Source organism: Chiroxiphia lanceolata, chromosome 17, assembly GCF_009829145.1.
Source record: "Chiroxiphia lanceolata isolate bChiLan1 chromosome 17, bChiLan1.pri, whole genome shotgun sequence".
Classification (NCBI taxonomy): Eukaryota; Metazoa; Chordata; class Aves; order Passeriformes; family Pipridae; genus Chiroxiphia; species Chiroxiphia lanceolata.
Genome location: NC_045653.1, coordinates 11020714 through 11042088, shown reverse-complemented (window position 1 = coordinate 11042088; position 21375 = coordinate 11020714). Strand labels below are relative to the sequence as shown.

Genomic DNA, 21375 nt, shown 5'->3' with positions numbered 1-21375 from the left:
CTTTTATTGGCATTAAAATACCTTCTCTCTTGTTTCAGCTCTGACCCAGACTACCAATGTCAAGTGTTTTGTTTTTCTATGTGGTTGCTGGGGGTAGGTTCTCCCCCCGTAGCTCTCCACAGGTAGGTGCCAATTAGAGATGTACTGGGGGATTCAGATGTTTTGGTGCCTGAGCAGAGACTGCAGAGCAGGGATTATGAGCACTGACATTTGCTGTGCTGGAAAGTCCAAGGGACAAATGTGTACCAATTAACATCATGCCTTTAGCTAGGAGGATCAAGTCATGCTATGTTTGTACCAGAGTCTGGCGACAGAGGGGGGTCTCCAAAGGGAATGTTTGTCCATGTAGAACCTGGTGATGCCTTTCCCCTCTGCTCCACATGGACAGCAATGAGTTAGATCAGTTAGTGTCAAAGTTGGAGGATGGCAAATAACATCAGGGACTGAAAGGAGATGGTAGCATTAGACCCAGGTTTGTCTCTAAATGTACAAAATTAATAACAGCAGAGGGGCAGATGGTGGGACTCCTGCTCTGCTCTAACTGATGAATATTGTATTAATTTTTTTTCTACTTTTCTGTCATGCTGACGTAGGTTTTGCTGTTTGAAAGGGAGCTCAGTGCATCATCCGTTGACTTCTCCCTTTGTGAAATGTTGAGCACACAGAGCCCAGTCAGGCTGATGGTGTAAAGCAAAACCTGCAAATGGTCTAAGGCAGCTAAACCCAATCAGAAGTAATTTCTGGTAAGTCAGGCCTGGTTTACATTCTTTTGAGTTTGGCAGTTTCAGCTTCACCAGTCATTTATAAAAAAAACAAACCCAAACAAACAAAACCCCAAGCCAAACAAACAAAACCATAAAATCCCAAACAAACCCCCCCAACAAACAAATAGGCAAAAAACCCCGGAACAAAACCAAAGGGAATGAGGTGTTGGTATTAGTTATTAGTGGGTATCACAGCAGGCAAATGGCTGTTTCCCACTGGATCACCACGAAAAGCCACATATTACAGCTGCTCAAAAATATACACAACAGGAGAAATATAAAAAGTGATACATGGCAACTCTGGGGGCAGCTGTGGCAGCTTTGCATTAAGGTGAAGGATGGGCATTTGGTGGTATGGATTCAGTCTACCCCATTCTCCAGGCTGCTGTTTGCTCCTGATGAAAGACCCTTGCATGACCTTGGCTCCTCTCAATGCAATATAAATCATTCCCACAGCTCTCTGTTGAGCTCTGGTCTTTCCAGAGCACAATTCAGGGACAAAATGGAAGATCCTGAGCATCTTCACCCTCAGAACCAGAAAACAGCTCAAGTTCTCCCTAAACTGGGTCTTCACAGGAGATTTCCAGTATCTCTGCAAGACTTTTTTGACCTCCAACACATGTGACTTCGTGCATGGTGATGCATTTGTGGTAGAAAAAAACATGTAAAAAGATGTGCAGGAGATGGTCATTAACTGAACCGCAGGTTCAGGACTCTTTTAATAATTGGCCATGTAGCGAATATTTGAAATTATATGAAAAGCACTTAAGTGAGTGGGGGCTTTTATGGAATGGTTGGGGGGAAGGTTTATAGGAGAGTTAATTTCACACACCAGTCTATCAACTTGACGTATTCTTTGAGAAGGGAAAAACTTTACAAGGCATTTTGAAAATAATTTCATTGGCAGGTGAGAACATTAATAAACCAAAATGGCTTTTCACCATGCAGTAACCACTAGGCAATTAAGGTTTGTTTGTAGGCAGCCTAATGAAACCAGCAGTTAACGACCTCATGAGAAGTTAACCCAGCCCACTTCTCCACAGAGACATCCTTTTTCTGTCTGGGTTTATCCTGCATCCAGTGCTTTCCAGAGAAGTTTAGTATCAAGTAAAAACTGCCTTATTGTGTAGAAGTGACGCACTTTTCTGAGATGGTGTTTCACACGTGATGCTGCCACATTGGGGTCACATCCCAAAGTCCAATGTTTCTGCAGGAGCAGGGAGATGTCTGATAGCACAGCATGGGAGAATCTGATCAGAGGGATTTTATTTTAGTGTTTCCCTTAGTGCCAGACAGCATCGGTTATTGATAAATCTTCAGATCAAAGATAAGATGTTGCTGTTTTGGCTCTAATCATAGGTTGTTTTCAATATAGGTTTCTCTGTTAATACATTGTTTTTCTGTTTCTTTTGAATGTCATTCCTGGTGACCTTTAAAGGTCCCTTCCAACCCAAAGTATTCTATGATTATTTTGATATACAATGAGTAGCAACATCTATCTTACTCTCATTATGCACAGTATTACATGATGTCTAGCCTTTTTATGTTCTTTCTTCTCCAGGTCCTAATCCCCATTCTCACTCTTTTATGCTCTTAATTACTTCTGTTGCTTATCAGTGGACTTTTCAGTGCCACCCACGTCTGGAGATGTCTGTGACTCACTGCACCAATGACATCAGGTCAGTCCGAAGATGAGCATTAGGACGTATTCAGCTGTGTCTTCTCTTCCTCCCTCTGTTTACATGCTGCTGTTTTGTTACAAGCACTGTTGCTTTCTGAGCTCTCTCACATGGCTTGATCCACTTCTGGATCATTGGAGGGATATCAGGATTTAATCCCTTCTCTGCTCTAAGGTCTGGCTTTTGAAGAACCCCAGTCATGCTCTCCTACTCATCCTGCCCTTGATGGAACTGTTAGGCTTTCATGGATCATTTTCCAACTTTGTGCATTCCAGCACTGCTTCCCAAGAAAGGTTTTTGAGCCTTTGAAGGGTTTTCTGGTGTGTTAATGACAATCCTAATGCTTGATGGGGGTTGCTGTTGTGAAACCTCCCCCAGAATGTTGCTTTTTTTTCCTTTCGGGTGACTGTTTTCATCAACAGATTAGGAGCTTTTGGGATGTCTTTTCCAAGGGAATTTCAATGAATCTCTGTTTGGGATTTCAAAGGGGAATGGTGTGTTTTTTCCACCAGCACCTGCTTACAATCCAATTAGCTAACTGCCTTTAATTAACCATAATTTATTTCAGGAGAACAGAATAACAACAGAACGAAATCAAGCAATGACAAATCTGTGACTAAACTTGGACTCACTCTTTCCCAGGTGCAGGATTCTGGACAGCCCTGTAACTCCTTGTTGTCCCCTTTGAGCTCTACCATGAAGTGCCTTGAAATGCTTGGGGGGAAAAAAAAAGGAATCGAATCCCTCATCTCCAGGTTCATATGCCCCATAGGTATCTGGTTATGTGCTTTCCTTAAAAATGTGGTTAGATGAGGTGTGTGGGACTCATTTCTTCAGAAGGGCAGAAGAAACAACTGATGCTCCCCGTGAAGGGCCTCCTTACCCAGCAGCCTGACACAGATTTGCTTCTGAAGAGCTTTATAATTTGTCCTTATTATGTTCTATGTGTGATTTAATGAAAGACTCTTCCTCTACTGTAATTGAGCTCTTAATCTTCTCTAAAAAGCAGAACACAATCCCTTCAGAAATGGTGTTTGAGTAACAGGCTGATTGTGTTTCTTGTGCCTTAGTGTTGTTCATGGAGCCGCTCACTCTTTATTTAAAAGCAGAAAACAAACAGATTTCTTTCAGTCAAAAATACATCAGTGATGCCATAGAGAGTGGGTTTGAGTAGCAAACTATCTCAGTGCCCAGCTGAGCAAGCAAGACCTTCCCTGGTTCTGCAAAGAATATAAAGAAGTGAGTTTTCCTTAGTGAGCACCCAAGGCTTCATGCAGGTGATGCTCAGGAAATGGCACATAGAGGTGGAAGCTGTCAGGGAAACTATTTGTTCTGGACAGGTAAAGGTTGGCAGGAGATAAAAGTGGAAACTCAAAATAACAGGATGCTGAAAAAATTGTAAGAGAAAAATTACTTCAGTGAAAATCTCTCAATCTTAAACCTTCAAAAAAACCCCACTTTTACAAAAATCTACAAAAATGTCCTGCTTTTGATCAGTCTTGGTCTTCCTAAATAGCATTTCACACTCAAAATTATGAGGTAAGAGAGTTTAAAGAAAGCTTAGCACTGGGTTTTTCATTGTGACCTTAGCAGATCTTTTTTTTTTTTTTTTTTTTACTGTGTTGTAGGTCGGAGAGAGGCCACAAACCTTCACTGCAGGATGGTGAGACTCTGTTGATCTAAACACTCCCCAGACCTACTGCTGGACTGACCTGGAACCAGAATCTGGGACTATGTGAAGCACTTGACAGTAGAAAATGCTTGAAGCTTGATGGTGACCCACAGCTCCCGGTTCAAAACCACGGGCAATGCCAATGGTGATGAGCTCGCTGCCTGCTCTGTGCAGAACTGATGGTCCTGAGCAGCAGGGCTGTGGAATGAATGGGCTGATGGCTTTTTGAGGCACTCAGAACCTTGCATCTTTGCTGCTTTGCCCACACTAGAGAGTGCATTTTACCAGAGCAATACCTGGAGAGCAGGAAGGATGAACAAACCTGCCCTGTCACTGGCTGTCAGTGGATATTGGGCTTGTTACAAGCATTCAAGTTACATCTTTTACAAGTCCATGCTGTCAATCCACAGGATTCCAGGCTGAGCTCAGATCAGCTCTGTCATTTACCAGATGAGTGAGGACCAGACTCTGCATCACGCTTCCACAGCTGGAGATGAATGGGTCAAATCCCGTCGGTCGACAAGATGAGGAATGTGTCATGTCATGTCTCGTCTTGCCATGTACAGCAGATATCCTGATTTAAAACAATGCTGTCTTCCCAGATTCCACTTCTTCCTGTGCCTCCTTGCATGTGAGAGGACCCATCCATCTTAATCCTGTCACTTTGTCTCTCCCACCCCTACTTCCCTTTTCTACTAATCCACCCATCCCTTTGAGGATCTCCATTACTGGAGTAATTGGCACTATTAGATCAGCCTTTGATGAGATCAGCGGTGGATTTTTGTAGTCAACATGTCAATTTAAAGTGCTACAAATGAGAGATCAATTCCTTCTTTCCTGGAGAAGAAATTAAGGAAAAACCTTTTCATGTTACGAACAGAGTGTACAAAGCTGAAGAGGTTGAAGGTGGAGACGAGGTTGTCTCCTGAGAGGAGTAAATTTTTCAATTTAGCAAATTAGAGAGGATATGCTTTCACATTTGAAGTAGTCAGGTACCAAAATGATGTCACTTGGAGTAGGCAGGGCTGGGGTGGGAATCGCTCACATGGATTTTGACAGATCAATTCACACAAGAGCCCATTTGCTAATGCCAGCTCCCAAAGAAGGGCCTGGAGAGAAGGCTGGTCAAGGACAATTCCTCTGCCTGATTTTACAGCGTGTTGCTACAAGGCTGTTTGACAGTGCTTTCCATTCTCTTTGCATCCCTGTGGTTGGTGTCCTTGGTGACCATCCTGCTACAAGCTTACTGCCTGCACGGTGACACCAGGGTGGCTTTGCTCGATGCACCCGTTTCTGCAAGGGCTCTGTCCCCTTTCACTCAAAAAGGGAATTTAACAAATTATTCAGCAGCATCAAAGGCCCTGTGAGAAATAATCAGTGCTGTGGCAACGTAAGGTAAAATTTGAGGGTTTCATGTTATTTGGCAGAGGATCAGGTGCTGCTGCAGAAGCTCTGATGCAGAGTGCAGCACCCCAAGACATTGTGGAGAGGGATGAGATATCCCCTGCGGCACCTTGGTCCCACCTGGCACAGCTTCTTGTCCAAAATCAACCCAGACCTCATTCCTTCTGAAGAACTGCTCTTTGTGCTTTCTGCCAGAAACAGGGCAAAAACTGGGAGTGGGAACCAACAGAGGAATGCTGAGGGCAAGAGCTCTGTTCCCCCGGGATGCCATGGAGAGGGCTGGAGGCAGCAGCAGCCTGCATGTGCTCATAGGTGCTCATGCAGTGTGTGCCACCCAGTGAGTCCCTTCTGCAACTGCTAACGTGCTCCTGACTGTATTTAATGAATTAGCAACATGATGAGAATCCGGAATTGGGGTTGTGCTGGTGGAGTAGCAGGAAACAACGTGTTCTCTTGGCTCTGGGGCTCCTCTGACAGTACCTGCGGCTGCGCTCGCCAAGGTAACGGGGGCAGTGACTCAGAGGATGAGCAGGAGCATCTGGCAGCACAGTGCTGGCTCCATGGAGGCTGAGCACTCGGATTTGGTGCTCTCAAGCACAGATCTTGTGTCCCTGCAGCACCTTTCCATCCAGGAATGAGGTGGAAAAGGGTGGTGAGTGCCCAGGGTTGCGTATCCAAGAGGTGATTGATGAGATGAATTTTCCACATATCAGCCCTTTCTCGCTGTGTTATTTCCTCTTCTTGTAAGATGATGTGCTGGGATGTTTTTTTCTTTTCTGCTTTTTCACTGTTTCACTCTGGAAATCTGAACCTCAAAAATGCATTTTTGAGTTTTAATTTTTTTTAAAATTACATTGACCTGTCTCTTTCAGTGGGGTTTGTTGCTGTGTGGAACATTGAGGTTTTTCCTGTTTTTTGGCCCTGATTTTGTGACTAGGCAGGCGTGTGCTTTATTTTAAAAGTGTGGTCAGTCTTGTCACTTTCTCAGGAGCTGCTCATATACCTGAGGTTAAGCAGGTTTCTGCTTCCCAGGTACCTACAGCTGTAATTGCAATTTAAAATAATTTCTTCCTTTTCAGTCTCATGCAAATGATCTATTTCGGGTAGCTCCTTAGTTGGGTTAATTCCTGCTAGTCCCCTTCATGTCCCTTTGGATACTAGAAAGAGGGTAATGTTAAATACTTGAAAGCATCAGTAAAAGGTTTGGGGATATTTAAAAGCAATCGTGTTTTATAGCACTACCCTCCCTCAAAGTTCCTGCTATTTTTGGGGTGATTTTTTTCTCCCTCTTTTTTTTTTTTTTTTTTTTTTTTTTTTTTTTTTTTTTTGCTAACTGTGCTTCTGCTATCTCACTGCCAAGATTACAAAGGAGCCCCAAGAAATCAGCCTGCCAAGCAGATAAAGAAACAGATGTTGTAGAGTGCAAAGGTCAAATAAATACAGACAGCCTGAAAAAAAGGCTTTACAAAACAGTGGGAAGCTGATTAGGTGAAAAGCAAGGGGTTTGGGAATGGAATTACACAAGGGAAATCTTTTTCTGGAGAGAAATAAAACACCTTAGTCTCTAAAAAATATCTTAGTCAATTCAGGGCAATAATAGAGAAGGAATAATAACTTACATTAGGCAAATGTGAAGCCCTGCCAGCCAGTGCACTCTGCAGGAGCCCACGCAGCCTCTGCAGCCCTGCAAAGCTCTGCCTGGTGCATTTAGACTCATTTTCTCATTGTTTTCTGGCCTCTGTCACACGGGGAATAACAGGGAAAAGCTCCAGTCTAGGAAAGCATTTAACAAACTGTGGTAGGTAGGACTTGTATGTACCAGTCTAGCTGGCTGCTGACCCTGACTGTGGCTTTACTCCCCATTTCTGAGTAATTTAGATAATTTCTAGCTTATTAGAAAAGAAACATTCTTTAATTAAAATGCAGTTAATTCCTGCCTCATTAGCCTGGGTTGTATTTCACTGTTCCCTGTATCACAGGCAGAGATGGGACTTGTACTTATTTCATTACAAATGCAGAATGTCACCGGGTGGTCGCTCTCGGGTACAGACAGTGACTTACGCTACAGGTTTGTCACCACTGACTGCAAAACTGTCACCCAGATCCATCCTAATGACTCCATCAACCAACCTGCCATCCCAGAAGGGACTGGTGACTAAGGGGCAGCACTAAGTGCCTGAGTCTCTCTGTCCACCATGTGCCCTGGCAACACTGATCCCTCCCAGCGATGCCCAGACCCTTCTCCCCACAGCGTGGGAGGAATGCAGAGCTGGTCTCAGGTCTGCTCCCACTGAACCACAGCACTTCAATGTTCCCATGTCATTTCATCATGTTGATAAAAATTAACGAGCCATGCAGCTCAATTATTGGACTGTGGCTGCGTTCTGAAATGGTGAAGTGCATGAGAAGGATGTGGAGCTGCTGGAGGGAGCCCAGAGGAGGCCACGAAGATGCTCTAAGGACTGGAACACCTCTGCTACATGGACAGGCTGAGAGAGCTGGGGTTATTCAGCCTGGAGAAGGGAAGAACCTGAGGGGACCTTAGAGCCCTTCCAGTACCTAAATGGGCTCCAGGAGAGCTGTAGAGGGACTTTGGACAAGGACCTGGAGTGACAGGATGAGGGGGAAATGGCTTCAGTCTGACAGATGACAGGGATAGATGTGGTATTGGGAAGAAATTCTTCCCTGTGAACGTAGTGAGGCCCTGGCACAGGTTGCTCAGGGAAGCTGTGGCTGCCCCTGGATCCCTGGAAGTGTTCGAGGTCAGGTTGGATGGGGCTTGGAGCAGCCTGGTCTAGTGGAAGGAGTGGAATGAGGTGGTCTTGAACATCCTTCCTAGTCCAAACCATTCTAGAATTCTACAGGCTGCTGAACTCAGCCAAAGGAAGAGCAACATTGCAGAGGTTAAATGAAAAGGGAGACTAAAACCACCTGTGTTTGCTAATTAAATCCCTTCACACATCAATTAAGATTGTTCTGATAAAGACCAGGCAGCACTCAAACAGATGCTGAACAGGGTTCATCTGGTGTATCTCTGGGTAAGATCACAAAGGAGCTATTGTTGCTCATTAGGGCTGAAATCTAAATCTCAGCAAGTGCAGCTTGGAGGGTGACGTGTGCTGGCACTGGGGCCCCCGTGTGGGACTTGTTTTCAAAGAATCAGGAAATGCAGAAGAGAGGTTCCTGAAAACAGCCGGAACTGAGGCATCTGGCCAGGGATTTCATATTCACAACTGGGAGGGAAATCTAATCAGGACTCGCTAATTTTCATGAAGTCGGACACCTGGGATTCACTTCAGACTCGCATTTTCCTGGAATAATTCAGCACAAACACTGTATATTTATACATGGGCACTTGACTTTTCTGTTGTTTGATGAGACTACAATTTGTCTTCCTCTTGTGCTTCCTGCAATCCTTCCTCTCCTGCGGTTTTCAGTCAAATTACCCACCTCTACCCCAGGACTGTTCATCTGTTATGCTTTGGATATTGTTGGTTCTTCAAAGGAAAGCAAACTATCCTTGTTTAAGCCAGCCCAAGATTTTATTTGAACCAGGTCCTGCATCAATCCAGAATTCAATCTCATCTCCATTGTTGTTTTTCCTCTGTTATTTTTCCACTTTTCACTGCTTTTCCATTTCTTCTTCCTATGCAGTTTTCATTCTTCAGCAACATTATTCAAAACTACGTAGAAGTCAAATGCTTCTGCTTTTATATTCATATCTGCTGTTACCTAATCTCAGCTAATTCTCTATTTAACATCTAGTTTTACCTGGGCTGACAGGTGTGTTTTTAAGCTGTAAATACCACAAATAAGACATACAGAAATTTTCTTACCCCGTGAAGCTGATCAAGGTCCTTTTCTAATATGTCACTGAACATCTGAATTCTCCCTTTCTTCCAACAGCTTCTAGTGCTGGTTTTGGCTAAGATAAAGCAGGCAGTGCTGTTTGAGTTCACTGCCTAGCTGTATTTCCATCTCATTCAGTGGTTGGGGTAGGATGGCTGATTGGGCAGGCAGCTTGTGCAGGCAGCTCTGGAGAAATACAGAAGGAAAGCAGAGCTGTGCATGGCCAGCTTTTGATGCCTGTGCCAGTGTGAGCACCAGGCCAGCTGGGACACTGAGTCAAGGAGCTTTTTGTGGATCCACAGAATCATTTAGGTTGGAACAGCCCTCTAAGATCATCGAGCCCAGCTGCTCCCCCAGCAGTGCCAAGCCCACCACTAACCCATGTCCCCATGTGCCACATCTACACATCTTTTAAATCCCTCCGGGGATGGTGAGTCTACCTCTGCTCTGGGCAGCCTGTGCCAGGGACCGACAACCCTTTTGATGAAGAAATTTTCCTCATATCCAATCTAAGCCTCCCCTGGTGTAACTTGAGGCCGTTTTCTTTTGTCCTGTTGCTTGTTTCCTGGGAGAAGAGACTGTTTGACTGTTTACACACACACATGCAGGGACAGATGGGCACATGGCTTGGGAAGTCCCTGTGATTCGTGGTACAGAAACTCCTGTGGATGGTCCTTTTTGTTACACAGTAGGTAAAAACTGGAGCAGCTGAGATGTATCTTAACCAGGGAGAGATCTGAAGGCAGGGGGGAAAAAAGATGTTTTGAAATGGAGTAAAACTTGCTGCCAGGTTTTCCTCTGAGAGCAAGTCCAATTTCTTTCTCTCTTTTTTTTTTTCCTTTTGGTGCTGTGCTATTCCTCCGTGGGCAGGAGGCTGCAGGCATTTCGATTCTCTTCTTCAAGTCCTTATTTCAAAAAGGGCCCAAAATATGTTCTCTTCTAAGAGGCAGTAAACAGCAAGTGCACAATGCAGCTTCTCTAAGCCTCTCTTCTCCTGTCTCAGGGAGAAAGGAATTCACCAAGCCCTAGAGCCTGACTCACTCGCTGTGTGAGCATGAATTAACCAGGAATGTTCGAGAATTATTCCTGAATAATTCATGAACCTGAATTAATCATGCATTTTCATGAATTATTCATGAATAACTCATGGAAATGCAAGGTTTATTCATGCTCCAAAAAACCCAAGGCTTTTTCTCTTCTATTCTGCTCTCTCTTCCCGTAAGAAACAGACCTGAAACAAGCTAAGGAAAAAAATAATGTATGTATATGGAAAAATAACAGGAATAACAATACTGAAACAAAACAACCAGGAAAAAAAGAAAGCCAAAGCTCTCTTTTTCTTTGCAGTGGGGGCAGCAGGTGGGAGCTTTCCAAGCCAGACAAAGGAGACCTGACAAGGAACTGTGGTGAAGAGACAAGCCCAAGGCAAAGAAGTGTCTGGTCACCACCTCTCCCGGAACAGGCAGCTGAGACCTGGAGAGACAGGAGACATCTTGCAAGACTCAACACCTGGAGCAGTGCTAACCAGGCAAGGAGCAGCTCTGTTGCTGTCAGGATTTTGATCTCTTTCTTTCTCTGTGTGTTTGTGTAGTTTTGCTGCGTTCATTAGGGTAAATGAGCAACTGGTTAGTGGGGAAGGAGGGAGCAGCAGCAGCTATGAAGATCAGTGTGTTTTCTTTAAATGTTAAAGCAAAACCCCTCTAGAGAGCTATTTGGGCAGGGTTTTTTGCTGTTTGGAATGTGGAGCTGTGTTTCTGGGAGGGAGAAGGCTGAGTTATGCATTTATCTCAGTTTCTGGTCTGTAGCCTTCCCTGTGTTTGGGAGAGGGCTGGGGGCAGGCTCCTGCTGCAGGGAAGGGGATGTGGGGAGACAGGTAGTTACCAACCGGATAATTTATATATGGCGCTACCTGATAAAAATAAATGTCACTGTGCCTCTGCCAAAAGGGGGTTGGAGAGAACCAGGTGTGAGACTGTGCCAGCAGGGCAGGCTGGCAGGTTTGGGGAGAGTTATGCTTGCTGCAAGGGGGTTTTCTGTAGCTGGTGATGGTGGAGGGGGGGGAAGGAGAAAGTTCTCCAGGGTGAACTTGAACCTTCCAAGTGAGGGGAATCACATTCAGGCTTGACTTTAATGTGGATGTGGAGGCAAAACAAGAAACTGCAATACATTGGCTCCTAGCTGCCTTTCCTGCCACCTTGTCCCTGTTCCACCTCTCCTCTCCCTGTTCCAGCTCCCTCCCATCAGCTTTGGACACTGGCCATTCTCAACACTATGCCCAGCACACAAGCTCAGCCCCTGTCCCCAGAACCCTGCTGCCAAATCCTGCTGCCAAGCAGAGCAGGCAGGACTGGGGTGATGCTCTGCCAGGGCCTTTAGGAGCTCTGGCAGGTGATCTCTGCTTGATTTTGTCCCCATCCATGGTTGAAAGGTGCAAAGAAACCCCTCCTGAGCTCAGCAGCCTTTGTCTCCTTAGCTGTTCCTCTGGCACAGGAGGTTTGGGAAGTCACCATCAGCCTGGCTTTTGTTTGATTGTTGAGCACTCTGTTTTCTCCAGGGCTTTAGGTCTGCAGGTCCAGGAGGGGAAAGAGGGTAGCTCAGTGGACAGAGAAGTGGCCAGGACCCAGGATCCAGCTCCTTACAGCTTTGCTACTTGAATGCCTTAGATATATCTGTCACTGGTCTGTGCCTTGGTTTACCCACACGTGAAATGAAGGGAATTTGCTGTTCCCCTTATCAAAGCACTTTGATGTTTACTGGGGAAAATAACTGCACAGGCAAAGCAATGATCATTTCCTGGAATACTCCTGTGTCTTTTTGAGTCTCTTCTCTGTACTGCCTTGATATCATACGGATACAGCTCTGCACTGTAGCAAATTGCTGTAGAACCACTGAAGCCATTTGAGCTGTGATGGTTCACATGGGTAGAGGAACCAACCTGTGTCTGCTCAGTGGCTTATCCAGCATCTGCCCAAGGTGTCCTGTGTGAGAGCTGGTCTTACCTGACCCCAGGTGAGACATACCATGCTTGTCCCTGCAGTTCCACTTCAAATTGAACTTGGATGCACTGAAGGCATGTGGGTCTGTGCTCAGTCAGAGCCAGGGCATCCTCCCAGCCAAGGGGTTTAGGATGAGGCTTGCACAGACAGGCAGGAATGGGAAAGGAGAAATAACTAGTAAAGATACAGGGAGAAGTATTTTCTACCTGCAGGCTGCACTTCCCCAGGCAGAGCATTGTTTGCCAACACTTCCAACCATGGGAGAGCCCGGAGCTGTGCTATAACATTCCCCTGCTGCTCCCCCTGCTCCAGGTGGGCAGCCCTGATGTCAGCCAAGCTCTACGTCCTCATCAGCTGGCCCGACGGCAGCCGGGTGATCAACATGGAGAACATCAAGGAGCCCCGTAAGCCCTTCCACCTCTACACGGTGGGTGAGCAGGTGCTGGCCCGCTGCCCTGGCTTCAGTGGGCTCTACTGGGGCATGGTGGAAGGCATAAGTGGTGAGTGACACCCTTCTGCCCTGGGCTTTGCAATTTGGGGCTGCTCGGGACCGACCTGTCGAGAGGGAGCGCTGAAAAATCCTCTCTTCCCACAGAGCACAAGGATATTTTAGAGAAGAAGCTGCTGGAAGACAGGCAGCTCCTGGAGAAGTTAAGTGAGTAAGGTCTTTTGGGGATTGCACCCTTCTACTTCCGTGGGGCTTTTGGGGTGGGAGGGTGCTGGGCACATTGTAGTCCCATCATAAATTTCACATCACAGCAATCAGGGTAAAAAGCACTGGGAGGGAGGTGGGAGATACACAACAGTGATGCCCCACTGCACTTCTTGAGCACCCTCCTTCCTTTCAGAAGCAGAACCGGCTGTCCACAGCATGATGCCATCTCCACCAAAAAAATCGAGGAAAACCTTCCCAAAATGGACCCCAGGGAACACATCCAGGAAATACCACGGTGACAGGGCCTACCCTGCAAAGCCACTGCTGAGGGTGGGCGAGGACAGTCTGCCCCATGATGCTGGCACCTCCACCATCCTCAAGGAGAGACGTGCCCTGGGCACTGCAGCAGGAAGCCCCTGCTCATTGGCAGGTCCTCCCCACCCAGCCAGTGCCTTCACTCCTCCATCCACCTTCATCACCGTGGCCATGCCAGGGCCAGGGACTTCCCAGGATGAAGAGGACAGGGCTGGTCCAGCTACCAGAGGTAACCTTGGGTTCTTGCTCTCCTGCCTGGTCCTGAGCAGCACAGTGGGATGGGGACCTGCAGAGCAGCCAGGAGACCTCTGCTTTGCTCTGGGGCTGTGTGTGCTTTCTCTCAGGGCTACAAAGGTTAGAGATTAAATTTTGTGGTCCTTTTCACCTGGGAGATCTCCTCCAGGAAGGCTGTCTTAAGGGAGATGCCTCTGTGATAGTGTGTGGTGTCTGCTCTATCAGCCATCAGCTCTGTCTCCTGGGATAGCAGTTCTCTCCCCACAAGCCAAAAGGCAATGTAGCCTGCCTGAACAACTGTCAAACACCCAAAAGCCTTGTGTCTCAATTAGTCAAACCTTTCCAGATTTGCCTATTTCCCTGTTTTTCCACTCACTATTACACATGTTAAATGTACTTATAAAAATATGTTAGTGTGTTATTTACCTGCTGACTGACAGCAGTGTCCAGAGACACGGCTCTGCTTACCTTGCCCATGGCTTTTGTGATGAGAACAGGAGAAGCCCTTGAGATACCACCTTTTTCTAATTACAAAATCCCAATTGATCAATCCTGGAAAGCACGTCTGGATCACTCTGTTTGTGCAAAGGGAATAACCTGTTGCCATGCAATCTAGCAGGAGTGCTTAGATACTCTGTTCTGGAGACAGAGGGATTCAGGACCTTCTCAACAGCTGATTTTTCAGCTTGTCTCCCATCCCTGCTGCAGATTATGTTACCTTGCCAATGAAGAGGAAGTCAGATGGCATCTTGTCCCAGTGCCAGCAACACATCTGTCTGAACAGGTAACACTTGAAAGAACAGTGAGGACCCTGAACGTTTCACACCATACACATTGATTTCATAGCACAGGGTCTGTCCACTCTGTTTCCATTCCCTGGTGGTGCTTGATTTGAGTAGATGTCAATGGAGGCTTAAACCCAAAGCACAAAAGGTAACAGGAATTTGTGTGGGTAAATACAGCAGAGCAATTGAGTCCCTTTTGCTCTGGAGTCCTGGTTCCTTGGTGGGGGGGGTCAGTGGGAGGTCCCCCACATCTGTATGAGAGGGGTTACACAGGAGATTGTCCATGGGAAAAACTTCTGATATTCCCTCTCAATCCGTTTCATTCTTGCTGCAAATGAAAACAGAATTGACTTTGCTTTAAATTACAGCCTGAGAATTATCACAGATAATTCTCATCAGGTATGAATATGAATATGAGCATGAAGCTGCTTGTGGCAGTGCTGTTTAACTTGCTTGTTTCTTTCAGCCGTGAAGAGCAAAAGATTGACACTTTGCAAGAGATGGATGACTTCGAGAGGGTTCAAAAAAGTTTCAGTCCTGGTGAGATGGAAAGGTAATTAGCAAAAGAAGGCACTTGTTCTTAACTGTGTTTTCCTCCTCACTACAAGAGAGAGCAGTGAGATCACAGCTGGGTGACAAAGTGGTGCAATTTAAGAACCAAAAGTTGCTGAGTCTCTTTATAATCAGAGCCAGGTGTTTCTGATTGTAGGGCTTGGAGTTAGAGAGGCAAAAAGGCTCTAAAACAGTGCAGAAACCACAAAGCTCTTGCCTATAACAATCAAAATGACACCTACCGTGTTTGAACATGGTTGTGTGTTCCTTGTTTTATTGTTCATTACTTTGATGACAAGTATCCAGTTATAAAGGGATGCTAGGGGACAGTTTTCTTGCAAAGAAATGGGGGCCAAAAAGATTCACGTTACGGTTCTTGCATTGCAATTTCCCACATTTCTGTTGTTTAATACCACAAATATGTGCCTCCTGGGACTTGCAGGATAGGGCTTACGTTTTTCCTTACAATTGAGAAGAAAATTGAGCATCAAAATCTCCATATCTGCATGACAAGGGGGAGCTGAGAGTTAAACTGAACATTTCTGAGTTACTGAAAAGTCCAGACTGTGTCATTCTTCTCTCCTGCCTTACTTCTCACCCAGGCATAGTTGGATGGGCTGATACTCTGTGAGAGAAGTTGTCCTGGCCTTTCCTGCAGGAGATGTGTAATCACTGCTTGGGTGGAGATGCGACATCCCTTGGCAATATCCACGGTGGTGCCTTCTTGCCTTTACACATTCAAGTTTAATTTTTCAGGGTGGAGAAGATAGAGCAGCTGGAGAGGATGGTGTTTGACCTCCAACAGGATGTTCTCTCTCTGAGGAAGAAGGTGCAGAGGCTGGAATCCCTGTCCTTCCAGGAGGAGCCCCACCGGCAGCCGTGCGAGGTGGTGGAGCTCTTCAACGGCTACACCAAGGAACAGCTCAAAGAAACCATCAGGTTTGACCAGAAAATCAGCACAGCCTGCAAGACACTGCTCTACAAGCTCTTCACCTCTGACTACATCCAGAGCCACTCCATCACGGGGCGGAGGGGCAATACTTTCCGGGAGGCAAAGCCCATGATGGATGAACGCTGCATCAAAATCATCAGGGTGCTGCTGAAGCAGAAGTTTGGAGATCACCTCAGTGACACCGTGATCACAGAGAAGATACAAAATGTGCAGAAAGCCCTGAGGCAAAAGTTTAAGACAGAATGTCTCTGAGGCACGGGGGGTACTTGGTGTCTCCTCCTGCCATTCTCGTGTGTGCACCTGAGCAGCCCTCCCGGGAAAAGATGAGTCCAATCTGCTGCTGTCCAGTTGATTTCCCCCAAGGAGCCAATCCAAGGGAACCATGTGCTAAACACAGCTCAAACCTCTCACTGCCAAACCTCTGCCCACGTTGATTGAGCAGGAATTCTGCCCAGCTTGGTCGAGTTTTTGCACATCTGCTAGAACTCTACAGGTTCCTTCCTACCCAGTCTGTGTGTGAACCTCACTGCAGGTGCATGTAATTGTCTCTGACTTTTTGATGACGTGCTCAGAAGCTGAGGGTTCCCACTGGGTCCAGGTATGGGTCAGTAAGTCAGCTCTGTTTAACCTTGCAGTGGGTTAGGGAGAAATGTTGGCTCTGGGATAGGGAGTCCAGCTGTGTATGGACTGTGTGTCACCCAACAGGGCTTCTCTCTGCATGATTCTGGTGTCCTCCTTCTGCCTGTGGGACAATATTTGTTCTCTTTGCTCCCGGTGAATGTGTTTTACAATTTCCTGCAGTAACAGAACAGCAGACTCATAAACAGCACCATAAAACTTTCAGAGAAAGATAATTTCATTTTTCCCCCCTCTGTTTTAATGTAGCTGTATGGAAGAATTATCTTCACTTACAAAAACCTCCTGAAAAATAGAAGTGGCCACCCGTGGAAATTACTTTGCATTAATTTTCCTTTCAAGACCAGATTATTTCCATGGAGAAATCCGGTGTCATTTTCATGACACAAGAGTGAGGGATGAAGCACAAAATATGGCCAGCTGTAGTTACAACTTTACTTCAAAGATCATACATGTTATGGACACAGTTACCATAATTTAAATACAGTATTTATATCCTAGTTAAGAAATGCCAAGTACAACCAGAGAGTTTGCTGAGAGACTATAGAGAAGGGCTAGAAAGACACATCTTTTCCTAAATAGTTCAGAGCTGGAGGTTGGGTGGCTTAAAATTGTTTTTGACATTAAAAGAATAAGATACTGGTACCAGTCCACTTAACAGAAGTGTTGCAAAATGCCAAACATTCTCTTTTACAAAGGCTTGGTTTTCTAAGCTTAACTTTAAAATTATTCGGGAAAAACAAGTGTCAGTGGTTTTATATTAATCAAAACATTTGGTTTAATTTATATGTTTTGTTGTGTTTTCAAGTATTTAATTTCTTCAGAGTTACATGAGAAATAATAAGACAAAATAAATGTATTGGAAAAACAAGGAGCTGTTTTGAAAGGGAGAAAAAAAAAAGAATTGTGTTATTTTCCGAATTTTCCTCCCCTCTCTGCCTTTTTTCTAGTTGAAAAACAGAATCATTAAAGTAGGGCTAATGCTATGAAGCATTTTGATTTTGGAGGGTGATACGCTTGGCAATGTTTCTGGCACTATTTTCATCAGATGTTTCTAACAGTCACATTAAATTGGTGTAGATAACAACTAAAGATATTCCTTCTGTTTTCCCAGTGCAAATGCTTTTCCTAACTCTCTGTTATGCAAACATGCTGGTGATGATTTCTCCTTTGCAAGGACCTTGACTCGAGCAGCAGCTGGAGCAGGTCTGTTGTGATCACTTAGAGCCGAGAGTGCAGCCAGTCCTTGAAAAGACACTCAACCTGAGCAGAACTGCCCCCAAACCTCCTCAGTGCAGAAACACACCCTGGAATCCAGCAGCCTTGCTGGAAGCATCTTACCTTCCCACCACAGGAAAGGCCTTAGGCTGATATCACTGCCCCAGGTGACGTTTCTAATGTTGACTTACCAAAGAGAAGATTGAGGAGGCACAAACAGCCTTATCCTGCAGAACCTTAAAGACCATCTCATTCCAACCTCCTGCCATGGGCAGGGACACCTTCCACTGGACCAGGTTGCTCCAAGTCCCATCCAACCGGGCCTTGAACACTTCCAGGGATGGGGCAGCCACAGCTTCTCTGGGCAACCTGTGCCGGTGTGCCTCTCTCAGTCTTCCCTCCTGATGCCTCATCAGATCCCTCGCCAAGCTGCAGCCTTGCAAGCCAGCTCACAAATGTTATTTATTAAAACAAGTGCTGCTGCTGTCCTCCCCTGCTGAGCCCCCTCTGAAGAGCTGCAGATCATTACTGCAAGAGGAGGGAGAAAAAACCCCGAGAGAACAGACTTGCTGTGGGGCACGATGGCTCCCGAAACAAGTCGTCTCTAATCAGCTCCCCTGGAAGCAGATGAGCTGGGCGACCTTTCTGCTTGAAAGACCCTTTGGTGGCTCCCTCAGAGGTGACTTCACAGCCTAAAACACTTGCTGATATTCAGCGAGTGCTCCTGGTAAGTGGGCTGATGGATGCTCCCCGGCTCTGTGCGCAGCACTGCCGCAGCACTAATGAGTCGATGCTCAAATGGGCCCTTCTTGGATATAAGAGTTGTCCTCAGCTGCTCTCAAAGGCTTTGATACAACAGAGAGGGTTGGAGAAAGGCAACGCAGGCAGCTTTCCGTTGAACTTAATTTTTAAGGTGTTTGCGAGCCGGAGGCAGCGTTTCCAGGCTAATTGGGAGCCCTCGCAGACATCAGCGATCAGACTCAGACGTCACCGCGAGGATACCGATGCTCTCACCTCCCTGAACTCTCCTGTTCTGGCTAATCAGCCTCAAGAGGGGGATCATACAGCACTGAGATGTGGCATCCCCTCAGGGATGAAGGGGTCAGGGCAGGTAGAGGAGGAGGAGGAGCATTTATGCCAGAACCACTTCACTTGGGGGTGTTCAAAGCCCATCTCTCTCTAAGTGATGAAGGGCAGCTCTGTTGAATCCCATTAACCTCCCACTTTACGTGAATTACTGGAGAAAACTGTACAGGTCTCTCTGTTGAGATTAATTACCCTGCTGAATCCTCAGCATATTGTTAAAAATGATACTCTCTGTTCAGCTTGTAGGCTGTCTGGGTGCAGGAGGACAGGGACAGTGAAAATAAAGGTCAAAACTCAGGGGCCTCTTCAAGGACTTTTTGCATTTTAAAAGGAAGCAGAAAGGGGACTTGTCAACTTTTGCAAATATAGGACAGGCATGGAACATCCAGTCCTCCCTCTCTCCAGCAGGGACCAGAGCAGCAGTTCTGTCCTCAGGGCTTTACATGATTCAACCAGGGTGTGCAGCAACTGAGCAGGGACCTTACAGGGCTCTGGGGCTCTCTGAGGGCCTTTGGTCCCCAGCACCTCAAAACACTGCAATGAGGCACTGCCACCCACCACCCACCACCTGGTTACACCTCTTTTGTTTCCTTAGGAGCTGGCTGAAAGCTGTGTGTTACTCACTGGCAGCAATACACGGGATTTTAGGGAAAGATGGGGCCTTCACCATTCATTTCAAATTAATTTCCTTGACTCTTCCAGGGGGATTCCATGTCCAGTACAGGCAGATTTTAATTTTCCCTCTATGTGGCTTGTAGGAAACACTCACCACTCAGTCTCTCAATGTCTGCACTGCGTGCATCCCCTAGAAACCATAACACACCCATTCAGTGACATGCAAACCACGAGTATCAGATAAAGGAAAAATGTTAAAATGGAACTAAATCCCTTCTTGGATCTTAATCAAGGCTTACAAAGCCTGGCTGCCTTTACATGAGCACCAGACAGCCATTGCTGAGTCTGCCTGGTGCTCTGAGCTGGCTGAATGCAGTTGGAAAAAAATCATCTGACAGAGAATGAATGGAACAGCGGATTGTGGAAGTGTCCTGTGCTCGTGTCTTTGTCTTGGCTTGAGATCCTCCATCAGGCAGCTGAGGGACACAGAGAGACCTCAGCTGGGGGGGGGTCAATGAAATACCAGAAGAACAAGCCTTGACCTGTAGGAGCTTGAAGCTGCGTGACATCTCCACAGTGTCACAAGAAGATTTTTTTTATTTTTGGTTCCGGTAAGTCTTTATCTTATTCGGCTTCAAAAAGACGGTGAAAGAGGAAAAAAAAGCACACAGAGATGTGGCCCCAGAGCTATATGTGTGTATTGTATTTGCATTTCTGGAATATTTTTTGATAAAAGTAATTTTTTGTGCCGTTTTACATTTTTCTTGAAAGCATACCTGCATATTTTTTTTTAAGAGTGCACACACACGCCTGGTAGGTGTGCAAATATATCAGATTTTATACTTTAAGCAATCTTTTATGTCTCTGCTTCAGTCACATATTCATTACACTTCATTTTTACCACTATTCCTCTGCCTGCAGTACATGATTGCATTATTCCACCTCATATCTCTCTATCTCCCCCATCTTTTCAGAGTTGAATGGAACTGGGGAGATCATTATTAAAACACAGAAAGTACAGAAATAAAATTAACCAGAGCATCAGTTCTCTGTGTGATGAATACACTGAGGAAATAAAAGGGCCTTCGACTTCTAATAAAATCTGGATAGGAATTGCCTCATAAAAGCTTAAATGAATTATATTCAGAGGCCAAAACGAGAGAAGAGGGAGAGCTCAGAGCTCTCTGACAGCAGGATGGCTGCTCTCCTGGCCTTGGTGTGCAGCCCAGTGAAATATCCATGAAAGCTTTGGAACCAGGTGTGATGTTCTGCTCAGAAGGTGAGGACTTGATGTGAGTCACATGTTCACAGGTCAGTAAGCCCCTCTCAAATGAATATTAACCCACTGAGGTTGCTGGAGATCCTCCTGCTGCCTCCTGAGGTCTCAGCCCTCGCTTCTTTTCTCGCCCAGGTCGCTTGACGGTGGAGGAAGGATCCCAGAGAGGAGCAGCGGCTTCTCAACCCTGTTGTTGACCCACTCTGACCCTCCCAGAGTCCGACAAAGCATTTGGGGTATGAACATGGCTTCTCAGCTTCTTCATCTCTGTGCTGGAAGATGAAGGCTGGTGAGGAACATGCCCCAGTTCTTCTTCTTTGTAAAGCCCCAGTGTCCCCTTGTCAACATCACTTATGTGCTGTCCCAGGACATCACTGTCCTCATGAGATGTAGTTTGGGGACATGTTTTCTTTTTGTTGAGTGGGTTCTTTTGTTTGGCTGAATGTTAGCTGAAGCCAAGGGGACTGCATGCCTAACTCTGGAACAGAGAGATTAGCATCCCAGAAAGCCAGGACTGCATGGTGCTTATTGATTGTTTCTCTTAAATATAAGCAGCATAGCCCAGAGAGTCAGGCATCCAAGGAAGAGGAGACTGCAGAACTGATGTACTCCAGGTAATGAATAATCATTAAAACTCCAAAGGAGTTTATTATTGTTACCATTAATTTGTTGTACTGTGCCCAGAGA

At 45.9% G+C, this 21375-nt stretch overlaps 1 protein-coding gene across 4 annotated transcripts; it reads left to right on the top strand.

Annotated features, from left to right (window-relative positions):
• The first annotated feature begins 4928 nt into the window (after nucleotides 1–4928).
• On the top strand, nucleotides 4929–17599 carry LOC116795306. Of its 4 annotated transcripts, none has more exons than XM_032704934.1 (8): nucleotides 4929–5049; nucleotides 10716–10896; nucleotides 12677–12864; nucleotides 12960–13019; nucleotides 13213–13563; nucleotides 14277–14352; nucleotides 14820–14906; nucleotides 15662–17599. In XM_032704934.1, exons 3-8 carry the CDS (start codon nucleotides 12690–12692, stop codon nucleotides 16107–16109), a joined length of 1197 nt encoding a protein of 398 aa, XP_032560825.1. In that variant the 5' UTR covers nucleotides 4929–5049; nucleotides 10716–10896; nucleotides 12677–12689; the 3' UTR covers nucleotides 16110–17599. The 4 variants fall into 4 exon arrangements, with proteins under 4 accessions (XP_032560825.1, XP_032560826.1, XP_032560824.1 ...); XM_032704935.1 differs by lacking the exon at nucleotides 4929–5049 and adding an exon at nucleotides 9939–10056; XM_032704933.1 differs by lacking the exon at nucleotides 4929–5049 and adding an exon at nucleotides 9939–10060.
• Nucleotides 17600–21375: the final 3776 nt, after the last annotated feature.